This window comes from Macrobrachium nipponense, chromosome 11 (genome assembly GCF_015104395.2).
Source record: "Macrobrachium nipponense isolate FS-2020 chromosome 11, ASM1510439v2, whole genome shotgun sequence".
NCBI classification, from domain to species: Eukaryota; Metazoa; Arthropoda; class Malacostraca; order Decapoda; family Palaemonidae; genus Macrobrachium; species Macrobrachium nipponense.
In genome coordinates this window covers 39,341,154-39,355,538 of record NC_061087.1, presented here as the reverse complement: position 1 = coordinate 39,355,538, position 14,385 = coordinate 39,341,154, and the positions used below count along the sequence as shown (strand labels likewise).

At 36.6% G+C, this 14,385-nt stretch overlaps 1 protein-coding gene across 2 annotated transcripts in view; it reads right to left on the bottom strand.

Annotated features, from left to right (window-relative positions):
• The window catches only part of LOC135205439 (ecdysone-induced protein 78C-like), a 443,638-nt gene that overhangs the window by 287,407 nt on the left and 141,846 nt on the right, over window positions 1-14,385 (bottom strand). For both annotated transcript variants that reach the window (XM_064236042.1, XM_064236052.1), the window contains exon 2: window positions 11,210-11,915. In XM_064236042.1, the coding sequence (XP_064092112.1) occupies window positions 11,210-11,361 (152 nt within the window). In that variant the 5' untranslated portion in view covers window positions 11,362-11,915. The remainder of the gene's footprint in view (window positions 1-11,209; window positions 11,916-14,385) is intronic.

Here is a 14,385-nt window from a genome sequence, read left to right as displayed (position 1 = left end):
ATCAGTGCAATTTTAGTTCACGTATCTAATTACGTCTTAATGATTTTCTTTCCACTTCCATGTATGTTCAAAGTTCACTTCCAAACAAACATGCTTTATTTTTCATCTCTCTCTCTCTCTCTCTCTCTCTCTCTCTCTCTCTCTCTCCTATCGTAATTCGCTCCGCCTCTCGCTTTATGAATGTGCTGCTTGCCTGTGCTGCCTGCTGCTGCTGCTGCTGCATGCCGCCTTCAACTTTAAGCTCAGGCAAGTTTGAGTGAGAAGGGTGTAGGAATACGGGGGATTCTGGGTAGGGAGGAGGAGGAGGAGGAGGAGGAGGAGGAGGCAGTTGGATAAACAAATAGACATTTAAATGAAATGATAGTTAGGTAAACACACTTGCAAAAATAAAAAAAAGGGAAAGAGAGCTAATGAGGTTGAGATGGCGAAACGATTGACATGTGCGCTAAGACCTAAGCATCGAAAACGAATAGAAAATTCACTGTTGCGAATTTAAAATGGACGTAGGTGGGCATGGCCGATAGACAGTAAAGGGTAGATGAGAGAGAGAGAGAGAGAGAGAGAGAGAGAGAGAGAGAATATATCTGCCTAGCAACTACGGAGCACTATTACCCAACGCTTCCTTGATATTTCACCAGAGTTCGCCTTTTCCCAAATAATATCGGTCATCGCACTGGAGAAATGCAATAATTCAAGGTTTTAATTGAGAATTTTCCGCTCTCTTGTCTACTGTAATCGATCGATGAAAATATAATTTAGGCATCAGTAATACACCGTAATTGCTTCCGCTGAAAATGTAACCTTTCAATGAGGTTTCTACAAATGTATATTTGCCGTTGATTGCGTGAAATGAATGTTGCGTAAGGAGCCAGCGATCAAACAAACTTTTAGATAATTGCTTTTGGTTGAATACAACGGAGTGGAATTCACTAAACATGTTTTGCTCAAAGTTATTTTGCGTTGGAAATAATGTAATGTTATAAATCAATTCATTAGGTCGTGAGGCAGTCCACTTTGGATCTGGTCTAAGGGGTGTCAAGGAGCGTCTTATTTCTTTTTTATCTTTTATGTTAGACTTAAAGGGGTTTAGTAAGACATTTATTCATTCAGCGCTTCATGTTACTATCACATTCGAAATATTCTATCCTTTTATCTCAAAGAGCGTACACTGAGTAGCTTATAAGAAGCCACGGAATGACCGTGGTATTCAAATAGTTGTTTGCATACGACTTTGTATTGTGCTCAGACAGAGGCAACACCACGTCTTCTTGTTGGGGGTTTTCTGTTGCACATCCCTACTTGGCTGTGTTGCAAATATTTTCCGAAATTATGATTACCACAACGATTCCTTTATTTCTAGAAATTTTTCCCTAACGAAAGAATTTCTCATCCTTTTCTACGACCTGTTCTGAATGATTTGCGGTATTAATATTCTATCTGTTTATCTACTTATAAACAGGTCAAGTTTTGTACAATCACACAAGAACAAAGGGATGAAGGATTCTTTGCTTGACTGTGAGGCTACTGACACCAAATTCACGACATAGATTTGTGAAACACCGTAATTTATCAATTACTCAAATACGTCATTCATGGGACTTTCTCAGATCATATATTTCCTTTTTCGTTCTGTACCTGTGTGTGCGTGTGTCTGTGTGTGTGTCTGCAACCCTCATTACTTTTCATAATATAAAACTCAAGTAATCTCTCATAATTTTTCCTTCAATCATAAATTTCCAAGAGAAATGAGAAATATGTGCTACTCCCATAACTTGAGAGAGAGAGAGAGAGAGAGAGAGAGAGAGAGAGAGAGAGAGAGAGAGAGAATATTAGCTTATAGACTTCAGATTTTGAACAGTGAACTCCTGAACGCCAGCTGCTGTGAAAAAAAAATACTGCTATTATTGGCATAAAATCATTTGTGTCTAACATTTATGCATGTGATGTTAACATTACAGACAGGAAAATTATTCGTAAAAAGCCATATAAAACTACATCAAAAGGTCAAAGACAGATTTTTGTGTGTGTTTTTTTTCTTTCTTTTTAATGTACATTTTCACTTGTTTTGTTGTAAAAATGAGTTAAAAGCATAAACATGTCTAGGAACAAACATGTTAATAATCCATTACCTTAAAGTAGTTTTAAATGTCAACTACCCTTGCAATCTCGTTATGCCCTTGATTAAGGGAGATCGGATGAGTTTCTAATTTTACTCATTTTTCCCAGATCCCCCACTCCTACAGCCCCATCCCCCATCCCCCCCCCCCTCTCTCTCTCTCTCTCTCTCTTTCTCAAAGGAGGTATGAGGTTTAAAATCTCTGCTTCAGATAAGGCACTAAAACTTCAATAAGGGCACAGAAAGTCTCACTTCCACTGATGCTTTTTCCTGAGGAAGCAGCACACACAGACACTACAGTTCTCACACGCGAGGAGACGTACCTAAGACTCTGAAGTTCAGCAGCTATACAGTATTTTCGAACCATTTTAAAGCAAAGGTTAAGTCAGGTCAATCACGGTAAGGACGAGTGATTGTAATGGGATGCCGAAGGAGAGCAGTGAGCAAAGGGAAGCACTCCGTCCCCCTGAATAATGCATCTTGGCCAGGATAAAGCCAAGAGGAGAACGGAGAAGGATCCAGGTGGCTGTTGACTAACCGGCCACTGAACTTTCAAAGGGCTGTGAGGTGTGCCTGCCTGAAAGATACCACTCAAGTAGGCTGAAGAAGATTCTTGTGCAAGGAAGAGGGATATCTGGGGAAGGTGGTCTGTTTTGCAGCATTATATAACGTCGTTGCTTCGGAGCAAGGTGAATGAAGACCTCCAGTTTCTGGAGTGAAAGGTGATCTGCGCTTGAACTTACGAACGGACATTTTGAAAACGAGAGCTGAATTTACTGAGGGGCAGTTATCTTTACCAGTGAAGTGAATTCATAAAAGAACATCTTGATCAAAGGAATTGAACTCATACAGACATATTGATCACGTGAATCGAACTTATTAAGAAAAATCTTTACAATGAAAACTGAATTCATGAACCGAAATTTTTACCACTTGAATTTAACTTATAGAGATGCTTTTTCCAATACGAACTGAATTCACGAACATCAGCTTTACTTTAGGAATTGAACCCATACAGGAATAGCTTTTCTACGTTAATTTAACTCATTAAAGGGAACCTTCACAGCTACAACAAGAACCGAACTCATAAAGGAACAGGTTCATAGAATGAATTGGATTCATAAAGGGACAACTTTATCCCGTGTATGATTGGACTTACAAAGGGGCTTCTTCATCATGGGAACTTGTCTCATAAACGAAGGTCTTTATGACGAACATCGAACTCATTAAGTGGCATCTTTATCACTTCAATTGAACTCATGAAAGGACATCTTTACCAGGTGAATGCACAATTGGTTCTGGGAGGAGAGGTTACGGAAGAAATTGACTGCAAGTGGGGATAACCAGGGAAGCAGCCATGAAGGTTACCAAAGAAACCTACCTCTGTTTTTTCTCGTGATATGGCCGTTCGTTACGATCGTGTGACGAGCAGGAGGGACATCGCCTTCCCGGAAGAAACGCAGGAGGGGGAAAAAGATGGAAGGGGATATTTTTCCCTCTTTCTTATGACTTTTGGGGGAATATTTAGCGGAGAGCAGCAACTAAATTGATGGGAGAGGGGGACGAAAGACGATTACAAAGGAAGAATATGAAAAATGGTCGAGGGAGGGAGGGTGGCTCAGAAATTAAGGATTCGAACGTGAAATTCCACAGAAAGAATGAACCGAAAGGATCTTTTTTAATCTTAACACGAATAATAAGCGGTTTCGCCCATATCCTAACAGACTGGTAGATAGATAATGGAATTTCTCATTCTCATATGGAATATCTTCGTTTTTTTTTTTTTCATTCTTACGCACTTTGTGAAGTTTTGTCCTCCTTATAAAAACAGCCTTCACTGCACGATAGGTAACGACTATAAGCATGGCGCCTCGTTTTTATTTAATTTGAAAAAGAAAAGTATTTAAAAAATTTCCCAGTGCCTTCAGGAGCTCCACCTCGGTGCCATATCGGGAATATTGTCGCCATTTTTTCCCCGTGATGTGTTCCTTGATTTTTCGCTGTTCAACAATTTGATGGGTTTTGGTAGCAGCTTGTTTCGACTCGCTGCAGGTCTGTCTGAGTGCATATCAAATGTCGTCACCCTTCGACTTCTTCTTGACGTCCTCCAATCTGTCAACGGCCTGTGAAATGGTTAACGCTTTTCATACATTTTCTTTTCGGCCTTCTATATTTTCTTTTTGGTGGATGACACATACTACATATAGGTATGACATTTCGATAACCTGGTCTGGTACAATGATCATTTGCTTTAATTTTGTTAACCGTTGCCTCCTTTCCTTTCATATTCTTGTCTTAATTTGTGAAGGTGTTACATATTAAACGATGCGTTTATGTAGAGCCTAAAAGCCTAAAAGCTCATTTCAACTGATAACATGACTCACAGACTTTTGGAATACATGTGCATAAATAGCAATTATAATAAGATTTCTTTGGGACGTAGGCTTCGGTATTATATTTTACTTATTTATCACTGTAGAGTTATTTAAGTTGTAAATACTTCTGCATTAATGTATCTGACTATTTTCCCTTAAAATACCACCCTTCTTTATTTTCACAAGAATTGGCCGAGGACTTTGTTTAGTTTTAATTAAACAAGATAGTTGTGCAACATTGCTTTGCCAAACAACACAAAACTCATCTTGATTTCTTTTGAACACATTAGTGGGTTCATGCTACATTCTACTGAAAGAAAATGACGATCATTTGCTAAAGTTCTCTGAGACTATTCCCTGATTATCCAGGAGATTTGTATCCCAACTAAGCACTTGGCTGTAATATCCTTATCAGAATGGACTCCCACACTTAAACATGGTAGTTTAAAACTCTGACTCTCAGCAGCGAGCTTTAACACAAGCTTTACCGGTACTTCTTAATGGATTAATCTTTTATTGGTAAGTTACCGTAAGTAGCTGCAGCATCAGATCCTTCGTGCCTTTTCAAGATCAAACTCTCCGCAATAGTTTAAGCACAGATCACCTTTCACTCCAGAAACCACATTTTTACTAGAATATTCATTTACCTTGCTTTGAAGCAACGACATTCTGTAATGCTACAAAAGATGTATGTATGTACTATGTCAGTGTGCATCTTTAAACAAATGTAATGCAAGTATTTTCATTTTCACAAACATTGAATCTTATATTTCAATAGCAATCGCAGTGATGTACTTTTAAAAAAATATCTGAAATATATAATTCTATTACCGTGGAAATTCATCGACACAAAGTACTACTGTTCTATTTTATCAATAAATTGCTAATAGTAAAATTAATTGTTACACACAGTGTGTAAAATGTATTCACCCTACAGAAGCAAGACAACAAAGAAACAACTAAAAAGTGTATTCTGAACAAATTGTGTGGTCAGGTAAGATTCGTCTAAACACATGTCTAGTAAGATGTCACAGAGAATTACTACGTGGATTGGTGCTTCAATAAAGCCCAGGATTTTATCTTAACTATTTTGTTGACAGAAGGCATTTATATTTGGTCAACGGTTTATTTTATGACATTTTTGACCTGGTTTAATTGTATTTCCCTGGTTATAGTTAAACTTTGTTCTTTGATTAAATAAGTTGCTGTGTACGAAAAGTATTATTTTACCAATCTGAGTTTTATTTGAGGTTTTGCATTTCCTAATGGCATCTCCATCTTCTTTCCACAGTTTTTAAACTGATTAACAAACATTTCACGGAATGCTTTTCAGTCGGTTAGTCAAGGAAAGTGACGTCACCGCAGGACTTCCCAAACGGAGCGAAATGATCATTCACAACACATCCTGGGGAGTAGAGCGAAATACTCGCAGCCCCTTCGCTGTTTATTGCAAGACCTCGAAGACATTGCAGGTGCAACAGGGTGGTTATTGATGCTCCCGACTTCAGAATTTATGTTATGGAAAACGAAGATCCAAAATTCACAACCCAGCCCAAGTTATTCCTCGACGGGGCTCTTGAATTTCATTTTCAATTATTTGGACGTCATGGGTGTGTCATAGGGCGAGACACCCCTTCGGGAGTTGTAGTGTTCACGCTTGGCTTGTTTCCCTTCCGCGTGTCCAACGTTATAAAGGTTAAGAAATAAATAAACACGCATGCGGAAACAAACGAAAGTGTACTGCAGTCAATTTCATTTATACAAACGCGACTGGACATACTAAGCACGTGCATCTAAAATTATCGCAAAGTCTACGGAAGCTTTTCGTAGGAATTGTAGTATGTCATCTTTTCAACAAGATGTTTGAAAAGATTGAATAATTTAAAATATGGGAGGACGTTTTGAAAGGAGGTTGGGATAGAAATAACCTGAGAGAGAGAGAGAGAGAGAGAGAGAGAGAGAGAGAGAGAGAGGAATAAACATGTGAAGAGATAGTTGAATAAGCTAATTAGGAACGAAAAAGTGGCACAGATTCCCTTCGCAGCCTGGGAACAAAATCGTGAAGCCCTAGGAGCGAGAGGAATTCAAAATTCAAGAAAGGTGGAAATGTTTCGAACTCGTGGTTAAGAAACCAGAACTTGTGGGGCTGGGAGGAGGCCTTGGGGAGAGGGACGCAAAATAAAGCTGACAATAGTATTTGTGAGAATGTATGAATTCCCTGAACCAAGACTCAAAAGAATGATATTGTAGTGAGCGACACTGCTTTCTGTATTTGATGGAAACGTGGACAAGCTAGTGTGCTATATCCGTAAAGGGTTCTTTACGTATAAGTGAATATTATGTTATTTATGTGTAAGTATTTGCACGTACATACGGACACACACACATATATATGTAAATATATATATGCAAATATATACATATATGCAATATATATATCATATAATATATATGTATGTATATATATATATATATATATATATATATATATATATATATATATATATATATATATATATATATATATATATATATTTCATCATCATCATCATCCGTTGGTAGTCCACTACAGGACAGGCCTGAGACATGTCCTTCTACTCCCGTCTGTTTATGGTCTTTCTGTGCCATTCTATACCCGCAAATTTTCTTAGCTCGTCAATCCATCGTCTTCTCTTCCTTCCCTTGCTTCGTTTGCAATATGTATGGACCCATTCTGTTATTCGTTTTATACATCTATTATCTGATATTCTCATTGTATGTCCTGCCCTCGCCTACTTCTTTTTCTTACTTGTTGTTAGAATATCCTCTACTTTAGTTTGCTCTCGCGTCCATGTTGCTCTTTTTCTGTCTCTTAGTGTTATTCCTATCACTATTCTTTCCATAGCTCTTTGATTTGTAACTACATAGCTTATGTTCTAAGGTTTTAGTAAGGCTCTAAGTTTTTGATGCATTAGTTAATACTGGTAGAATCATCTGATTAGATACTTTTCTCTTTAGAGAAAGTTGCATTTTACTTTTCATTATCTCATTTTGTTTACCAAAAGCTCTCCCTCCCATGCTTATCCTTATTTTAATTTCGGTCTCATGTCCTGGAGAGACACTTACTGTCTGTTCAAAATACGTGCATTCATTAACAATTTCTAGAGGTTCGTCCATAACCCTTATTTGTTGTCTCTGCATTTTCATTGAACATTATCTTAGTTTTACTCATATTCATTTTCAGTCCAACATTTATGCTTTCTCCATTCAAATCGTCTTTCATCTTTTGAATTCCTCCCCTAATTCATCTGCAAATCTTAAATTGTTAAGGTATTCCCCATAAATGTTAATTTCTACATTTTCCCAATCTAAATTCTTGCAAACTTCTTCTTGGCACGCTGTGAATAATTTAGGAGAGATGGGGTCTCCCTGTCTAACTCCCTCTCAATCGGAAATTTCCTACTGTCTTTATGTAGCTTTAGGATTGCTGTACTACCAGTATAGATATCTACAAGTGTTCTAACATAAGAGTCATCTATTCCCTGCTTTTGAAGGGCTTTCATGATTGCTAAAGTTTTGACAGAATCATTGACAGAATCAAAAGCTTTCTTATAGTCTACAAATGCCATACATATTGGTTTGGCATATTCTGTTGATTTTTCCTTTAGCTGGTTAATTACATGGATATGGTCAGTTGTTGAATACCCGCTTCTAAAACCTGCCTGCTCTCTTGGTTGATTAAAATCTAGCTGTCTTTCTATTCGCCCTAATATGATCTATGTAAATATTTTATATATTACTGAGAGTAAAGTTATTGGGCGGTAATTTTTCAGGTCTTTTGTGTCTCCCTTTTTGTGAATTAATATAATGATAAAGTTTTTCCAAGCTGTAGGTATAGAGCAGAGCATTCTTGCAAACATTTTGTGTAAAGTTCAGCGAGTTTTACTATTATGAAATCGCCTCCATCTATTATTAAATCAATTGTTAGGCCCTGTCACAATTGTACAGCATTGTACAGAGATCTTCAGGAATTTTTATCACTCCATATCTTTTGTTGATAATATTTCCATTTTCATCCTTTAAAGCAAATATCTGTAGGCGCCCTGTTCCAAGTCTTCTTTTCATTAACTTGATGCTTCTTCCCTTCTTTCGTGTTTCATCGATTTTGGTCTGACTGTGTTTACGAATGTCTTGGGTTTTTAGTTTGTTTATCGTTTTGGATAGTTCTTCTAGTTACTTTTCATCTCTCTTGAATTTTACCCTCACTTCCAATCGTTTCTTTATTAGGTTTTTGGTGTTGTCTGATAGTTTTCCTTGATCTTGTTTTGGAACTTTTCCACCTATCTCTTGTGCTGACTCCAATACAAATTTTGTTAGGTTACTATTCATCTCTTCTTTACTTGCTTCCGTTTCACCATGTAGTTGGGAGTATCTATTTTGTATTGCCTAACTAAACTTAGCAGATTTTCCTCTTATTACAGGAGTGTTTATTTTCTTTCTCAAAATGAGTTTTTTCTTTCTCTCCTTAGATCTAGACAAATTTTACTTCTCACCATTCTATGGTCGCTTGATTTTAACTTGTTTAACACTGTTGCATCTTTAAATATATTAACTTTTTCACTGAGTATAAAATCTATTTCGTTTTACTTTTCTCCGTTTGAGCTTCTCCATATCAACTTTCTATGCTCCCTTTTATAGAAAAAAAGGTGTTCATGATTTTTAGATTGTTTCTTTCAGCAAATTCTACAAGCATATCTCCTATGTCATTTCTTGTGCCTACTCCGAATTTACATACAGCTGATTCTCCTCTCTTCTTTTGACCTACTTTTGCATTGAAATCACCCAAAACAATGTAAATTGAGTCTTATGTTTTTTCAAAGATATCTCCAGATCTTTATAAAAAAAAATCCATTTCTTCATCTGTATGGGATGTTGTTGGTGCATACGTTTGAATGATCTTCAGTTTATACTTCTTATTTAGTTTGATAATCAATCCTGAAATTCTATATTTTCATATTTATGTTTATATATACACCTATAAATACATACATACACATATACATACCTATATATACACACATATAAACATATGTGTATGTGGGAATTTTTATATACATACGCGTTAAAAAGGATAAAGACATAATCAATGAAAAAAAGACACGACAAGCATAATCACTGTCAACTGTTTCATCAGTTCTACCAGTGTTTTGGTTTCATCCAGTTTGCTTCAGCATGAAGCGAGATATTGAGGCTAGTGGCATTTTCAGGGATGGGACAACTGATCATCAGAAATGAACTTCTCCGCGGTGGAATTTGCAAAGTTGTTCTCCTCCTACTTGATGAGGGATTGGGCTGCGGATGAAATTTGGATGGGTCATTTGTTGGGAGGGGGGGACGGATGGCGGTCTACTCTCGCTTGACAGACGTGTGAATAAATACCTAACGGAAAAGACCCTCAAAAAGCCCTTCACTCATGACACTAAATCAATACAATCGCTGGTGAGCCCCTTCTAGAGATATGTGGTTTATTTACAGAGGTACACGATTGTGGTCGATTGTCTTTTGTTGGTAGACAACTTTTAGATACTACAAACGGACTGAAAAATGTATGTTGAAAATATTTCTTTCAGTCAAAGCAACGCTTTTCTACAACTAATATGAATATATATTCTTTAAGAATGCAAGTATTGCCTGTACATTTATGCAAATTAATCAATAACTGTAATTTATGTAAAATGATGGATGACTGTAAATTCATGTAAAATGAAGAATGGCTGTAAATCAAAGTAAAATAATGGATGACTGTAATTTTTTGTAAAGTAATCAATCTGCAAATTCATGTAACATAACCAATAACTGTAAATTTCTGTAAAATCATGGATGACTGTAAATTTATGTAAAATGAAGAATGGCAGTAAATCAATGTAAATTTATGAATATCTGTAAATCTCTGTAAAATAATGGATGACTGTACATTTATGTAAAATAACGAATGGCTGTAAATTTACGTTAAACAATGAATGTCTGTAAATCTATGTAAAATTACAAATGCCTATAAATCAATGTAAATTAATGAATGACTGTAAATTTGCGTGAAATATGTGAATGCCTGTAAATTTACGTCAAGTAATTAATGACTAAATCTACGTAAAATAATAATGCCTGTAAATCTATTTAAAATAATGAATGACTAAGTCTAATTAAAATAGTGAATGCCTATAAATCTACGTGAAATAATGAATGGCTGTAAATCTACGTAAAGTAACGAATGCCTGTAAATTTACGTAAAACATTGTCTGCAAATGTATGTAAAATTATGAATACCTATAAATCTACGTAAAATAATGAATGCCTATAAATTTACCTGAATTATGTGAATGCCTGTAAATCTACGTAAAATAATTAACGACTAAATCTACGTAAAATAATAATGTCGATAAATCTATGTAAAATAATGAATAACTGTATATTTACGTGAAATAATGAATGCCTGCAAATCTATGTAAAATAATGAATGCCTGTAATTTTATGTAAAATAATGAATGACTGTAAATTTAAGTAAAATAATGAATGCAAAATAGATGAATGTGGTGAACTGATATGTGAAGCGTCCTTGGCATTCCCAAGTGCAATGCCGAAGTGCCTCTCAGTCAGACACTTTTTGTGCTCAATGTATAACTTTATTGAAATGTTAATGTGTACTACATTTTATCTGACGTTCTCAATAACATCACTTTACCTGATAAATGTTGAAGTTGGTGACGTTTGCGGTGCAAAGTCGAATCTGTGGCTGTGATTGGCCGGAGGAGAGGCGAGATCATGACCATGATTGGTCAACGGTGATGGCACCGCCCCTCCTGCTAGTGACGTCACGGGCATGCTCATCATCATTTTGAAGAAGGTGCCAAGTCCTTCGAATGACTCTCTCCAATGTTCACAGCAGGTCTTTTAGGCTTTCACACACGGCGGCAGCGCGTACGGAGCATCGTCACTTCCAAACTGAATGAAATAATGTTTATAGCTTCCTCGCGTACAAAGGTTCACTTTCCACGTTCCACAGTCGACCAACGAGAGACCGATTCAGTCCAGAGAAACTTACGGTCGGCTCTTCAGGTGGGGATTAAATGTCTATTGGTTTTAGGCAACTTGGATGGGCTTCGATAAAAATATACAACTTATGCTAAATACCCTGTTGTGGGATCGATCACGGCAGACGATGACGGTCATGAAGAGAGAGAGATCACACCATGGATGCTTACAAACAAAGAGAGAGACAGAAATCGCAGAGAAAACAATTTCCTCTTCTTCCGTTCCACCCGTATACTCTCTACCTGAGGGAGGTCATGGCAATGATCTTGATGATCTTCACGCAGATGATGATGATGATGATGATGATGATGTTGTTGATGATGATGATGAAGGTTCAGCTTGAAACTCGGTAGACCCTGCAATGAGAGGAAAGGTTGGTATTAGCAAAGAGTCGTTGGAAATTTCATGTTCTCTATTGTGTTGCTTAAAACAAATATAGGCAGATTGTCTGGATGTTTTGATGTGAATATAAATAATACATAAATAATCCATGACTGGAAATACCCCATATCTAATTGTTCAATAACAATTACAATGAACAGTGAGAGCAAAGAACCTGCACATACATATATGCATGCATACAGTTATACATACATACATATGAATACGCATATATATATATATATATATATATATATATATATATATGTGTGTGTGTGTGTGTGTGTGTGAGTGTGTATGCATGTATGTATGTATATATATATATATATATATATATATATATATATATATATTGATATATGCATATATAAAACTCAGGAATTTCCTTTAATGGGATGAGTTAAGGGAAGGCAGTAAGCACATCCCTCCTTATATAAGTGATGAATAAATTTTATGGTATTAATAAAAGCAATATTTTGTTCAGTTTGTCTATTGTTTCCAATGCATAATTCATCCTTTTTATTGATGCCCTTTTTTTGTCCACCGTATCAGCTTTTTCCTCTTCAATTCTAAATCCTTTTTTTTACATTAAAATTATTTGATCATTCCCTCTTCGATATTTCTTCTGCCATCAATTACGTTTCGCTTACATGTACTGCTTTTTGTTAGTATTTTCTCTGGCCACAATATTTAAAATGCCCTTCCTCTTTCATCATGCATATCAAATAAACCATTTTAAGAAGCGACGCAAGGGTAATATTTCAACGTCAACTTGTTGAGACATCGGTAATTACTGTTGCAGTAACACTTTTGCGTTGATGTCAGAAGCAATGACTTTGAACTTGGTGGTTAATTGTATATCTAACGGACTCCAAGGCCCCTGAAATTAGACCTATCGAGTTGGTATAGGAAAAATGCCGCAAACCTTCACGATTTGCAGGAGAAATACTGGCAGCATCATCTTAAAGAACAAGAAAAATGCTCATAGTATTAGTACTACTGTACTTAGTTTACTAAGAGAATCGTAGGCGTCTAGATGTGTTCGTCTTACAGAAAATTACTGGATGGACACTCATGGCTTTTTGTTTTGAATTAAGAATAGTGATTTGCCCCAAAACTTGGAGTTCTTTAAGGAGATGGGAAGGCCTACATGCTGAATGAAATAATTGGATGTTTTACAAGTAAACAGCGTGAATGAACAAAGGAACAAATGGCCACAGCAAATGAAATAACGTCGTTATCTCATTGTCAAAACATCACTAGGATGTTCTTTTGGTTAAGGGGGTTGGGGCGAAGTGGAGGTATCCAGCCAAGCCCTCTTCGTCGGTTGCGTCGTAGGTGAGGTTAAATCATATAACGGTTCCTTTCTGGTCTAGTCGTGCTGTCACTGGGTTTATATCTTGGTCTGAATTGCTGGGAACTTTCATGGTTTTGATATGGGACGACGGAAGCAGATTTTGGCTTCAACCTGGGGTACGCCAAGGGTCTGTAGGGGGTACGCGCTCCTCTTGGGTCTCGAATGAATGACTGTAGTAGTATATGCCGACCTTCGATGTGTTTTAGCAAAAACTGCTCCTCGGCCAATTAAGATAGTGAATGAAAATCAGTTTCAGCCATTTCATTAACTCCCTTTGCAGCTGATGTAATAATAACGTATTTTGTTTTTGCAGCTCGGTACCATAACCTTGAAAATTTACTGCATAGCCAGAGGTGAATAATTGTAAAAAATTGTCTTTCCTTATTTATGGAATTCTTTATGTTTATAATATTATTGGTTATGTCTGGAGAGTTAAGTACTTACTTCCCTTTTGTACAGTACTTGCAAATATACATAATGGAATGTTTTTCTGAGTTGGTTTTGTTTGCCACGTTATACATAGTGAAGGGGTACATTACTGACATTACAAATGCCCGAAAGGGTACGGGGGGAGAAAAGGGTTGAAAATCCCTGCTCTGGAACCATGAGCTGAGGACACTAATATTCTATTGCCTTCCACTTCCAGTGTACTGAAATAGAAGTGCCTGAATATTGATTACATGCAGAACAATCCTAGCACTATTTTGAAAATCAACTGGCTTCATATCTTAGAGCCTGTAAAACTCATAAGGTAAGAACTAGTTCGACGAAATGCCCCGTTTCATGGCAAAAAGAGAATAATGTCCTGATTTTTTGTCGTATTGGGTAGATACAAACCGGCTCAGTATCAAGATACTAATTTCCACTTTTTTAGTTTGGTAAGATGAAATGCAAATTTCCTATAAAAATTCGAGTTTTTCTGATGGCAACTTTTATCATCAGTAAAGTTCCATAGTTTGTTAGAAATATGTTATTCGCGTTCAACAGATGACAAGTTAGATCGAAATGAAACAGGTTGCAAGGCTTTGAAGAATGATTGTTATTTCTCAAGATATCCCACTGAAATGACAGCTAGATCTATTTATGAA